Source organism: Mchenga conophoros, linkage group LG22 (genome assembly GCF_057382185.1).
Source record: "Mchenga conophoros isolate Kocher_MC1m ecotype Shallow Benthic linkage group LG22, M_conophoros_male_GT1.1, whole genome shotgun sequence".
Classification (NCBI taxonomy): Eukaryota; Metazoa; Chordata; class Actinopteri; order Cichliformes; family Cichlidae; genus Mchenga; species Mchenga conophoros.
Window position 1 is genome coordinate 5,417,960 of NC_140546.1, and position 14,169 is coordinate 5,432,128.

General features: G+C 41.1%; 1 protein-coding gene across 2 annotated transcripts in view; it reads right to left on the bottom strand.

The window, feature by feature from the left end:
* LOC146548623 (chloride channel protein 1-like) overlaps positions 1–13,921 on the bottom strand; it is a 53,384-nt gene extending 39,463 nt beyond the window's left edge. For both annotated transcript variants that reach the window (XM_085262232.1, XM_085262231.1), the window contains exons 1-11: positions 13,829–13,921; positions 6,308–6,605; positions 6,092–6,223; positions 5,751–5,879; positions 4,686–4,819; positions 4,493–4,570; positions 4,314–4,392; positions 3,905–4,030; positions 3,411–3,495; positions 990–1,091; positions 741–825 (exon numbers count right to left, since the gene is read on the bottom strand). In XM_085262232.1, coding sequence (XP_085118358.1) covers positions 741–825; positions 990–1,091; positions 3,411–3,495; positions 3,905–4,030; positions 4,314–4,392; positions 4,493–4,570; positions 4,686–4,819; positions 5,751–5,879; positions 6,092–6,223; positions 6,308–6,605; positions 13,829–13,879 — 1,299 coding nt within the window. In that variant the 5' untranslated portion in view covers positions 13,880–13,921. The remainder of the gene's footprint in view (positions 1–740; positions 826–989; positions 1,092–3,410; positions 3,496–3,904; positions 4,031–4,313; positions 4,393–4,492; positions 4,571–4,685; positions 4,820–5,750; positions 5,880–6,091; positions 6,224–6,307; positions 6,606–13,828) is intronic.
* Between the last annotated feature and the right edge of the window lie 248 nt (positions 13,922–14,169).

Consider the following 14,169-nt stretch of genomic DNA (forward strand, 5'->3'; position numbering starts at 1 on the left):
TCATCCTCCTTAATATTCAGTAACATGAACGGGTTGTGGTTTGTTTACTTTTCCTTTTAGGTCATCGGGGGTCGGATTGAGTTGTTCCACAGGCCAGTTCAAGCCCTCAGGCTCTGTTTTGCTTATGTGTGCATTCGGGTGTCTCATTATTTTCCAGCCTTCTGCACGACTTTGCTAAACAGTGAGAGAAATTTGGCTTCAAGCAACCAGTGAATAAACTTCTATATATCTGAAAACTTTTCAGCCTTTTACAAACTTAACTGAATTCATCTTTGGAGTCTAATTACACTGCATGATTAAAGTTCGCTGGTTTGTCTCTCATTAGTGCTCAAACTAAGTGTTCATGTTAGGAGCACCCTGCGGCACTCAGAGGTCACGGTTTGTAAATACTGAACTTCAAATCCCAAAACTTGTGTGATGTGACATCAGTGGAGGGGACACAGCAGGCTCACATTTATCATGGCTACTGGACTGTGATGATGCTTTGCACCAAAGGAAACCGAAGATCTAAGAGACCACTGGTGTCGGCTTTCTGTGGACTTCAGGCCAAAGAAGCTCAGATTAAGCTTTCAGGTTACGATACGTATACGACTACATGAGGATGGTTACTGGACACCAAAACTTTGTGTTCTTGATGTAAAAACAAATGATTACTAAAATAAATAAATTAGCATGTAAATCAATTATTCAATATTCTATAGTGCTTACATAATAAACAGGACAACAAGCTATAAACTGACCTCTCCTGCCATGAACTGTCCAAATCCAGGTGGAAAGGTCAAGGTGGCGATTATCAGCGTTACCACAGCGGGAAAAAGCAGTCGGCTGGGAGGGAAAACAAAAGGAAAGTCAAAGCTCTGTGAACGAAACAAGCACCAGTAATTACCCTGATTATACCTGTGCATTAAAGTAATTAAAATACCCACAGTAAGGCACAGGCAGCATGGGCTAAAGTAAATTAAAAGCTGCCACAGCAAAGAGAGGCTCACTGTTTAGTCAGGAAGCGGGTCATGGCATTGGGTCTTCTCATAAACAGCACCACCTGTCTGTTGAGGTAGACGAAGAACGCGCCGAGGAACCCGCAGAAGATCCTGTACCAACGAGAAAGTCGGACACTCATTAATTACAGCCTTAAGTCATTTATTATATACATGTTGCTGTCATACATATCAGCATAGTCTCAAGACATTTGTCCAGTGTCTGACGTTACATTGGGCACTACTGGAAGTTTCATTGGCCAGTGGGGGAAAAGGTGATTTTGCTTACTTTATAATGCAGTTTCTATCGTGTAGAACAGAGGCGTCCAACTCCAGTCCTCGAGAGCTACTGTCCTGCAGCTTTTAGATGCATCCCTACTCCAACACAGCTGAATCAAATGGATGGATTACCTCTTCAGCCATCAAGTTTGGCAAAGGCCTGATAACAAGCCACTCATTTGATTCAGGTGTGTCGGAACAAGGATGCATCTAAAACAGGGCTCTCAAACTCCTCGAGGGCCGGTGTCCTGAAACTTTTCCATGTGTCCCTGCTGCAACACACCTGAATACAATTAGTAGGTCATTAGCAAGACTACAACACTTGACTGCATGCTGAGGTGGCAACTCAGCCATTTGACTCATGTTACAGCAGCTCATGAGTGAATGAACAAGGTGCAATAAAGGTACTGTTAGAAGTACATTTTTCCAAACAGTTACTTTTACTTAAATTTACTTGAGTTAGGGGTTGCCACCTCAGCATGCAGTCAAGTTCTATAGAGTCTTGTTAATGCCTACTAATTTTATTCAGGTGTGTTGTAACAGGGACACGTGGAAAAGTTTCAGGACACCGGCCCTTGAGGGACTGGAGTTGGACATCACTGGTGTAGAACAACACTGCACTTACAATTTAAAAAGTAGTAAAAGCTCCAAAATGAATGTCAGGGAAAAATGACGTTTCTGTTTCATGTTTAGGCTTTTTCTGAGCAGATGGTTTGCTGTGGTTTTTTATACTGGATGGTTTTGGTTGTAATAACTGTAAAGAGCGCTGGCGTTCCCATCTATGAAAGACACTTCACCTGGTTCAAGGTTGTGGTGCTTCGTCTTTACTGCTCAGCACACGAAGCACAGTAGCCTCAAACAAATCAGCAGCCCCTCAGCAAGTAACTGGTTATGACTGCGTAACTAGCAATCACCTTCATTTTCTCATGTCAACCTAACTGTAGCAAACTCTGTGTAAATACTCATCGAGTAGAGGAAATCATAAAATAACAGCTGCAACTACATTTTTATTATTCAACTGATTTTCTCCATTTTCAGTCTGGTCCCTGAGGACATGTTTGGACATGCAGAGTGAAAATGGTCAAACATATATACTCTCATCCCAAAAGGTTGATTCTGTTCATCTGGAACTGAAAACACTACGTCCAGATGAACAGAATCAACCTTTTACGATTTAAATACCTGGATGATTGAGCATGCATCAAGACATGCATACTCTACTCACTACTTCATTAGTTGCATCTTGCTAGTACCAGGTTGGGCCACCTTTTCCCTTCAGAACTGCCTTAATTCTTCATGGCATAGATTCAATAACATGTTGGAAATGTTTCGAGAGAGATTTTGGTCCACATTGACATGATGTCACAGAGTTACTGCAGATTTGTCAGCTGCACGTCCATGATGTCCTATTAGATTGAAATCTGGTGGCTGAACTCATTGTCATCTTTTAGAAATCTGTTTGAGATTACTCGAGCTTTGAAACACGACATATTATTCTGCTAGGAGCAGCCATCAGAAGATGGACACTATGTGATCATAAAGAGACAGACATGGGCCCCAAAGTGTGCCGAGAAAATATCCCCCACACTATTACACCACCAGCAGCCAATCATACAATGCAGGATGGATCCATGTTTTTTATGCCAAATTATGATCCTGACATCTGAATGTTGCAGCAGAAATCGAGACAAATCAGGCCAGGCAACATTTTTCCAGTCTTGATGAGCCTGTGTGAGTTTATTGGCTGACATAAGCAGCATCTAGTCTGGTCTTCTGCTGCTGCAGCCAAACTGTTTCAAACACTGTCAGGGTGAGCTCTTCTGCATGTCACGAGTGGTTGTTTAATTTACTGCTGCCTGTCAGGTTGAAGCAGAGTGACCATTCTCCTCTGACCTCTACATATTTTCTCTTTTTTGGACATTTCTCAGTAACCCCTGCAGATGGCTATGTGGGGAAAATCCCAGTAGATCAGCAGTTTATGAAATATTCAGACCAGCAATTATGCCACAATCAGAGTCGCTTAAATCACGCTTTTCCTTGTTCTGATGCACTTTCTGTCCAAATACTGGTGAGTTGGACATATGCCTTCACAAAGAACAGGTGTACCTAATGAGTTTGCCGGGGGGTGTGTGTGTTTGCTTTCTCTTTGCTCACCCAATGATGGCAAATGCTGGCAGCTCCTGCAGATCAAAAGGGAAATCCATACGAAAGTTTGTCCTGAACAGAGCCGTGATGGTTACTGGAAGAAAAAGAAAAAGTGCCCAAATTTATACCCTCGGCTTTCATTTCAATTCATTTAAATAATGAACTGGAGCTTGTGGTTATTTTAGTACTTAGACTAATAGCAGATAACACATTTACTGTGACATACAAACACAAAGCTAATATGTGGTGTACTGCAAAGTCACAGGAATGTGTTTGTACAGCAAAATGATTGGTTAAACATCCACGGAGACGCAAGCGAGGCACTGAAACACTCTGCTGCTACATGAAGGAGGAGATCGCCATCTAGTGGAGGGAGAGTGCTGTAACTACAGTACACACATATTGTCAGTGTCCATATAAAGACATGACACTTTGCTTCGTGGAGAGAGGGCTCCCTCTAGCTCATGTCTTGGAAAGTAGTATATATATATTTGCACACATACCTGCATCTTTATTAAACACGGATAACACTCTGAATATGAAGGCACTAAATGTAGCAGCAAAGTATCCTCTCCAGTAGTTTCTTACAGCAAAGTATGTAGATGTTACCTCTATGCTGAAGAGCACACCTGGTGGAGGAAGAAAAAAAGAGCAGAGAATTAGTCATGTATCAGATGTGTACTTCCATCATCACACTAATCTATATTTAAAACCTCTGCAATATGGAAAACTGACTGTAGATGAACATAAGAATTCTGATATTTTCCGTTTTTGACTCTGAATTTCGGTTTCCTGTGTGCACCAGACTGTGATGAAAATACCCAAAGCAGAGGTCTGACTGTCTTACATGCACTCCTGAGGGATATGAGTCAGACAAAGAGAGCAGAGGAGCACAGGGAAAAGGATGTGTACCTCCAAGCGGAGTACCGAAGCAGCAGCCCACCCCGACAGCACAACCGACCGTCAGGATGTCTGTGTAACAGTATGGATTCTACTGATCCAGAGAGGAGGAGGAGTCAGCATTGAAACAACATATAAATAAGGAATATTCAATCAGAGGGAAATTCGAGTGTTTCCTGACATCAGCTTACCTGATAAACTCCTGAAAAAAAGGACATGAACCTGCTGAGAACTGCTGCACAGATGCTGGCAATGTGAACAAACGGGCCCTGAGTGCAGGAATGGAGCATAAAAAGAAAAAGGTTAATCAAATAAAACAATGCAATGGTTCGATTAAATGAAACAGCCCGCGAGAAGCTTTTTCATTTATCTGGGCTGACCCACCTCTTTGCCTACAGGCATGCCGCTGCCCAGAGCAGCCGTCAGACCAATGACTTTGGCGATGAACGCCTTCAGAGTCAAATACTCCTTTAGTACCACACCTCTCAGGATGGTCTTCAACTCTGGTATACCAGAACCTAGAACAGAAGGGTTATATAACAAAATAATAATAACTGTTCTGAACCTTTTATGACTCGACACACTTTCCTAACCTTACACTTGTCTCAGATGGCTTTGGTGCTGCTGTTTTCTGAATAATTTGTTGCAAATTCTCAATTAATTTTCATTCAGGGCATCAAACATTTCTGCAAGTGGCATTTTATGTCAAATGCTGCTTGCAGAAATAATTACAAGTTTTCCTTTGCAATTAGTTAGTGATGCTTGAGGGAAAAAGTTACAAAATAATTCCACATTTGCAGGTTGGAGAAAGCGTCAAAAGTTTGCCAGCCAGGAGACTGTGGTTCATTTATGTTGTGTGTTTGTTGTGCTTTGTTTCACTTGGTGGATTCTTTCTTTTTCTTCATTGTGCCTGCTGTTTAGGTTTAGACATCAAATCAAATCCACAGTATTAACCATATGAAGCACAATATTGACTGCACACAAATGTGAGAGATCTTTTACAAACGTCCATATGTCCCAAGGCACCAAACCAAAGGAAAACCTTGTGTCTATCTGTGAGACAACAAAACAGCAGTACTGTGTGACACCGTGAGAACGAAAACAGACAGAAAACAATAGCAATGCAAAAACTTTCACCTGTAAAGCTGCTGTTGGTAAACAAGCATCATAAAGGGCTGAAAGTGTGAAAAATTGCATAGTTTAGATGAATGAAAAACTATTTTGTTGATCGGTTGTTTAATGGCTGCAGAGAAAATGAGTTGGAGATGTTCTCCCTCAGCTTCAGTTCCCTATTTTTTTCTTAATTTCATAACCAATAAGAACCTAAATGTCTGATCCTGTCCCAGTATTTAAGAGTGCAGACTAAATTTGAAATGCACTTTTAAATCTATGGATTACACGTTACAGTAGACAAACACACAGAAGCATGAGAAAGACAGGGGTACAGACCAATAGCTTGAGGGGAAACCAGGTGACAGAAGAGGGAGGAGAAGAGGATAAACATCAGGGGATAGGATACCCAGGCCAGGTACTGCAGGGGGATGTTCCCCCTCAGCTCCCCGTGAATCCACTTATAGGCTGATGCAGGAGGAAATTTAAGGAGGAAAAGAAAACGAGTGTAGAGGCAGAAAAAAGCAAAAACAAAGTAAATTAAAAGAAGAAGTAAAAGAACCAAATTACATGGATAGAAGGAGAGGGAGGAAGGGAAATGGTTAGGTATTAAAAGAGGACAGAAAGAAAAGTGCTTCTTGCACAAACACCTGACTCGTGTTTTTGCTTCACAGTCCTACCTTGTAGACTCTTTGCACTGGCGTAGTCCATTGTCCAGCTGACCAGTGCCATTGTGATGCCCAGGAGAACCAGGAAGATCCAGTCCTCTCCCAACCTGGTCACAAGGAATCGCTGCACTCGTGCTATGCAGTCTGCAGAAACCAACACATCCCAGAAGCTCTAAACGTGGCACTCACACAGCATCATTTTCTGTCTTCACTTTTGCCTCATCTCACCTCTACACTTGGAGTAGGAGCGCTTCTTCTTCACAGAGGACGCGAGGTCGGGCTCAGCTGTTTGCTCCTCAGCAGCATCGGTCTCCATATTGGACTGACGCCTGTTCCGTTGCCTGCTGTAGTAGCTGTATTGATGGCGGCTGTGGTATCCGTTTTGGCCACGGCGCCCATGTCCGTGCCGTGTCCTGGCGTGGCTGCGGTGGTGGGTCCCATGTTTCTTGATCTGCCTCTCAGTCAGCAGGCGTGTGGCCTCCCGTCTGCCGGAGCCTCCTTGGTTTTCTTGGTACTCCCCATAGAGCTGCCAAATGATCAGTTAACAATTTTTTGTCTTTTCACGACTCCATCAGACATGAACATGCACAGGTAGTTCCTGAGACAGTGAGAATGAGGAGTGTTTTCCTTTTGGCAGCCTGGCAAAGAAGGGTTCACTTTAAAATTAGACAGGACCACGTGTTGAGCCAAACGGCTCTAATGGAAACGGAAACATGGACTCTGCCTCTAGATTTATCACCGCTGGACAGACTCCATGAAAACTGTCCTGGACATCTGGGGAAGAGATTAATTCTCCTCTGTCGCATTTACAAGTGTCTGGGTTTCACTTCAATAAAGACCCGACGGGACTCAAAGTGGTGGCAAATATAATGTAATGCCTGATCTATGGACACAAACTCAGATTTAATTAATGTCATTAATGCCTAAAAATATTTGTGATCATTTTCTTCATTTCAGGTTATTAAATGTGTCCACAGTTCAGCTCCACACAGATTCATTAATGCACGATGCACTTAAATGCTGGGGAAACTAGGACACCTCTGCTTTTGTGAGATTGATGAGTTAAATCAAAGTGCGAGGAACGTTCTTCTAACTACTCAGTCTGGCTTGTCACTCCTATACCAGCCTATACATTTGGTTCATAAGTCTGGATAAATATACTGCTTGTGATTGGCCAAGTACATCCTGTGCAGGGTTGTATACAGATACTGACAGAGATTCTGCACCACACACACACACACACACACACACACACACACACACACACACACGTGTTTGAAAAAGAGAGCTGCTGAATTGATGGTGAAAATGTTATTGAATTGCCCAAGCATACTTAATACATAAATTTGTTGTTTTAAATGAGCTAGATTATGGTTCTTCTGCTGGGAAATTACACAATAATTGCAGACAAAAGAAGATCAATGGGAGACAGACTAGCAGCTCATCATTTGATTAAGCATAAAAAAAATAACCCACTAGAAGTAAAATGTGTTTATATTCAAATATTTTGATATGCACATGTGTGAAATTCTTTTACATGTGTTCAAAGTCTGTCCTGTCTCAAGTGCTACCAACAAATATTATATCTGTATCTAAACTACATTTTCAATGTACACGGGATGAGTTTGAACGCTGCAAAAGCTGCTATCACAATTCTCAATTTATTCTTTCTCACATAGCCGAACTGTTTAGGACTAGTTTGGAGTGCTGTACTGAGAACTCCGCCTCTGTTTTCAATCGCTAACTATTGTAAAATGTCATCTGCTGCAAAACCAAACAGAGGGAAGGTGCATTCAGTCTCTCTGTGGGAATCTCACTTCAATGAAAGGACAGACAAAATAAAGAAAAGATTTTTTGTAGTTAAAACACAGAAGTAATGCAGCTGCAAGGAAAGCAAAAATACTAAACTGTAAATGCAACAAACAGAGTCACATAAACTCAACGACACATAGTGTAGCCACCTTAGTGTAACTGCATACTGACAAAAAATGCTTTGGTGCACAGTCAATACGCTCATCATATTCTCTGATGTCATATATTTACATCATACAGCTGCAAATAAAAAGTATTTTTACTAGTTTTTTTTATATAGTATTAAATCACAATGTAACAATTTACTAAAACTAGTAGTTGAATGTAAAGTTTGACTTCACTTAATGTAATCTGAGTGTGAAACCTTTACCATGGTTTCACTCTGTTACGGTGCAAATGTGATGCAAATGTGTACAAACCTCCCTGACAGGTGGATCAGGCCTAGTCGTCACCACAGTCACAGAGGTTGTGTATTCTTTAAATTTCATTGTCACTCCATAGATACAAAAGGCAGAGTGGATACAGAGATTCCAGCTCATTTACCCATTTACACTTGAACCATAAAAAACTCCAGCACTGCCCCACAAATACAGGACCGAGCCTCATATGTGCTTTGGTACATGAACAGCAGACAATAGCAACCCAGGAATATAAGTGACAAGCTGGTAAGTTGTCGCTTATATCACGTCCACGTGTGATCCTTTCAACGCCTTCTGATTTAGCAGGTTCACGGACAGGCCGACTGACGGATGGATGGATTTAGATACACAGACACACGTGCACATAAGGCGCTGGACATGCTGTGTGTCTGTGTGTGTTTGTGTGCATAGATGGCAGTCAATGCATGGTGAAACCTGAGCAGCATAACACACAAAGTACTACAACTGAATGCCTGCACACAGCACAGGCTCAAACAACAGAGCAAGGCACGGACGTCCTGACTCAGAGCTCATGTGATAAAAGTTAAAAGGATCACACGTGTAGCACTCTTTTAATCTAAGCAGCAGTAAAATTGGGTGAAACAAGCTTTTAAAATACAAAAGCACATTACAAAAAGATGCTTTGTGCATTCTACATAAGAAGTTTCTCATAATTTCCATAACATGCAAACAGATGGCGCGAAGGAATCCTGAATTAAAATTGTTGAATCAATACTATAACAGAAAAAATGTGGACAAATTGGTTATTAGGATGACAAACAATAAAAACATTCTGAATTTAAGAGATTCAAATCTCACACATACTAATGATGTGCAAAGTTTTTGAGTCACACTTCATTTCTTGTATTTTGCTAGGAAAATGGATAAGAGGCAAATAAAGTTGGAAAAAGAGTAGAAAGAGTATACACGGCAAAAACGGAGGTTGTAGAATTCCAACCAGCATGAAAGCCAATAGTTGGTATGACTGCCTTTATCCTTCAACACGGCCTGTTAAAAAACAGTGTTAAGCAGTTACTTTTACATCCAATTTTCAGGGAAAATTCTACTTGGGCCAGATTTGACTTCTGCTGTGTCACTGCTGCTACAATGTTGCTGCTGCTGACACCTTGTGGCAGTAGATTCACACTTGGCAGTATGCAATCAATAGAAATGAAGGCCTTAAAATGTTCTTTATTTATAACTTGGCATCCTTAGCCTTTCCTTTTACTTTCCTTCTTCTCTTTCCTTCTTGAGAGCCTGAGATGATTTATGAGGCTTTGGCTCAACTGACCAACTAAAATTGTTTCTTTGCTAAGTTGTCTGTTATGTGTTGACACAACATTCATTCATCCCTTAAGTGCTTAAATAGGCCAGTGTTAAGCGATTAACTGGAGTAAGAAAAGTAAAAGGACTAATGAAAAAGCAGCCAACGTCCAAAGACAAAGTTTGAAAGACCTTAAGAAATCCCGGAGAATTACTGCTCTTTACTTACTTTTAAAAATTCCACGAACGTCTGGCTGCTTGGAAGCAAGAATCAAAGACATGAGGTGTGGTTCAAGACTTGTGCGCAGTACTGTATGTTGTCAGAAATCTGACACTGTCCCCTTTACCTCTTTCCTGTTTTCCTCTTGACCACTGAAACTCTACTCTGCACTAATCACTTGTGCCCCCTTCCTTCACTGCACCCTACTCTTATTCCTTTCTTCACCACTCTCTCTCTCTTTGCCGCTGAAACACTACTCTGGGCTAAATTTAGGACCAGTGTGATCCAATATTCCTCATTACATTTCCCACACCTCTCTCCTACCATCGTACATTTCAATGCCTCATCGTATTCCACGGTTTTTCCCATGTCTCACATTCATTTACTCTGTGTTCTTCTAACTGGGTCCTGTTCGCTTTGGGAATACATCGAAAGGAAGGGATTAAAACTGCTCCAAAACACTCAGTATATCAAAGACAGACGTACCTCTGGGTCTGAAAAGTGGGACAATTGCCAAAAAAATGCAATATTTCAAACAGCCAACAGGGAGCGACTCTTATTAAGAAAAGACGTCCGTTTTCATAACAATCAATAGAGAAACAACACTACTTCTGCACTGATTTATGACCTCAGTAAACACTTTCTTAATGAGCTCATGGGCTCGGTGGTTAGTTTTGAGGCTCATTTAAGAAATTCTATATTATTTTTCAAATTATATAACATTTATAGAGAATGCCATGCCAAACCTGTGTGGTTACTTTGTGATTGACAGGTCATCACCATATATGCACACAGTGTCCAGGCTTTTTTAGTCAGACTGACCTCTTAACTTGGCAAATGTTTTAAATGGGTTTTTGATCTGTTGTTGTGCTTGTTGGCATGAAGTACCTACAGCTGGACAGTGGCAACTTAACTTCTTATAATAAGGAGTTGGTAGGGCCAGCCAGGACAGACTGGAACTGGGCCACCTATCATATGGTGGACGGGCTGTCACGTGGCGAGAGGCGTGGCACACCCTGGGCAGGTTATCAGCCTGCCGTAGGGCTAACACAGAGATAGACAACCATTCACACTCAGATTCACACCTATATCCAATTTAGAACTGGACTGTGGGAGGAAGCTGGAGAACCCAGAGAGAACCCACCCATGCAGACTACACACAGGAAAACCAGGCCAGATGGAGGAGCAGAGATGGAGCAGGATCTTCTTCCTGTGACACAACAGTGCTAACCACTGATTATCTATACAAATATTGCAAAAGAAACTCAATGAAATGTTCATATTTTCTGTGCATTTCATAAACAGAACAGAAAAAAGAAAATCAGGAAACCATAAATCTGATACATTTTCTGTCTCTAACCACACTGCTCTGGAAGATAGAGGTTTTTTTTGTTCTTTTTGGATAATTTACTAATATTTTTCCCAACTGAATTATGTCACATCATGAGCAGGTATCGCTCTGTACAGAGAGGGATTTATATAACAATGTGAGTTAAGCCACTATATGTCGTCATGTGCAGTCAAAGCCGACACATATGAAGCGTTTCTAAAATAGAGGCCGGTTTAACTCCACGCATTCTCTGCATGACTGCCAGCTCTCTGGCCACGTGTCCTGATTGTAAGAAATTGCTGTCAGAGTTTTTTTATTATCAAATTTAAAAAAGGACACATAAGAAATGGGAAAGATGTTACCACAGCATGCATAGTATCCAAAAGCACAAACACACACACACGACAGATTAGATAACTTTGCACTCTCTCAGGTACTCGTAGGCGTACGATTTCAACAGCCATTAAATTCTATAGGTCACTCTGATCACCAGCCTTCACATTCCAGGCTCTCAACACCACTGAGGAGGGCTGCTGTATAGCTTAGTCTGTCAGAGTGATTTTTTTAATATATATTTTTTATTTGCTTTTAACTAACCATGATTTAAGCAGGAAAATGACTCAGGAGATTAAAAAGACAGCACTGCAATCAAAGGCAGCTTCACGGACGAGTATCTTACAAGTACACAAAGTAAAAATACAGAAAGTATAAATAAAATAGACCTTCAGAAAGGTCTGAGAGTGTGGGGATTTCAATCCTAATTTGATAGGCTTTAAATATTCAGCAGTGTAAAGTAAAAAAAACAAGCTACCTCTAAAACTTGTGATGTCACTTAAAGGAGTCATTATTTATGAAAGCAAAGAATGTTCATTTCCATCTAATACAGCATGAAATTGAATTCATGGATTCATAATAACAATTTTCAGTATACGGATATGTGTACAAAGGCATATTGTCAGCAGTCATCACTCTTATGTTCCACTGTTTGTTACCTAATGAACATTTATGATGTTTAAAAGACTGTTAAAACTGTTATCCTGGCAACTAAAGCCAAAAAGAGTTTAACATTTCTCTTCTTAACACACTGAAATACACTCATGTGTACCACTCGCTTCACAAACCAGTATAATGTGGCATGTATGTGTCAGTAACAGCATGGGAGATTTCTGTTTCCCAGTTGTGTACCAGGGTTTCTAACTTTTCTTATCATTATAATATTCAATTTCATTAAAAATCAGAAATCATTTAGAATAAATGTTTCAATTAAACCATAACTATCTTTTACAGTAGCTGTCCATGGTCCGGGGCCATGGATGGGCCTTGAGGCTGAAATTTATGGTTTTCAGGGTTTTTATCATCATTCTGTTATCATTTTTATCGTTAACTCGGTTTTCCTGGGTCTTTTCACGTGTGTTATGAATAAATCTTTTTCTTTTTTTTGTAGCGGTACTAGTTTTATTTTGTTGTATTTATCCGCGATATCTTAAAGGCCGGTCTGTGAAAATGTTGTCGGACATAAACCGGTCGGTGGCGCAAAAAAGGTTGTTTTACATCCTGTCCGTTACATCAGAAGAAAAACAATGCACTTTTTCCCACCATGCTTTTCCTTATTTTCTGCCATATTTTCTGTGAAAGGTCCAGATGCTTACATTACACAAAGCCAAATTTGAACTAAAAAGATCAGTGTATGCACAAGGGACCAGTTTTGCACGAGGAAGCTATTCATAAGAAAGATGTCCTACAAAAAGAGGGAAGGGAGCTTGAACAGCTTGGTTCAGACAGGGGATGAACTGATGAGCTACAGCAAGGCCAAGACCCATGACATGAATCAATGAATCAGCTATGAATCAATGACAGCCACTCTACTAAAGTCACACAATAAAAATATAGAGCGTCACTGATCCACCTCAAAAAACTAAACTTTTGCTTATTATTGTAGATGTAAAAAAAACATTTATTCAATAGAAATTACAAGCTAACAGTGAACAATCAGATATTAAGAAAAGAAAAACACCAACAAAAAAACAACAAACAAAAATGTTTCCAGTTCTCTGGTCTCCTAAACAACTCAACAACAAGAAAAAGACGATTCAGAGTTGTGTAACAGAACCTCTCAAAGCTGTAATGAAAACCCGCCAGATGTTGAGAGACGCTCTTCACACTGCTTTGTCCCAAAAGACACGAGCAGCTACATGAATGCTGGAAATGCATGGTCAGGTTTCCCCTCTTTGGAAACATATGGAAAACCACCTGGGACACACACATGTACACGCACAAAACCCCCTAATACACAGAAACTGTTGACATGCAGAGTCATGCACTTGTCACAGAAGCCTGTCCCACATGTGCAAAGACCAAGCAGGGCTTAAGAAGCGAGGCACAGAGAGGGTAGCAAACAGGTGGCCAGCAGAGACGGTAGGAAACAAGTAGCGAGACAGCGTCACAGGGGCGAAGGAGCTGCACAGCATCAGAGCACCTGTTTGCACGCCCGTGTGTTTGATACTGCTGTTACACATCACCTTGTCACATGCTGTTCATTCACAAGGACGCAGATTAGTGTGGACGATACAGGTGCGTTATGCAGGACTCCCGCAACAAAACTGCAGACGCATGCTAGATATGAAACATCAAGGCTGGTGTAGACATGGCACAAGGACAGAGACAGACAGAGAGCGAAAGAGAAATGAAAGAGAAGGGACACTGACCAGGGTTTGCTTGTATCTAAGAGCTTTCCTTTCCGACGCATCTGCAGCCATTGACACACTGTCACTGACCCAAAAATAAACCTACCCGCTCACCGTCTGTCTCAGCAATACCAGTACTGCTGTGGACGCACAGCCAGGACGCGCTTACACACAAACACGCACATACACACATACACTGAAAGGCATGGATTCACACCGCACACACAAACACAAATAGTTCCAGCTGGGGTTACCCCTGCAGTACTCCAAGCTATCTGTAAAATGAACTCAGATTTAATGAGACAGACTAAATACCAAGTGAATAATATACTAACTGAACTAGTTGTTGCTCAATATTTAAA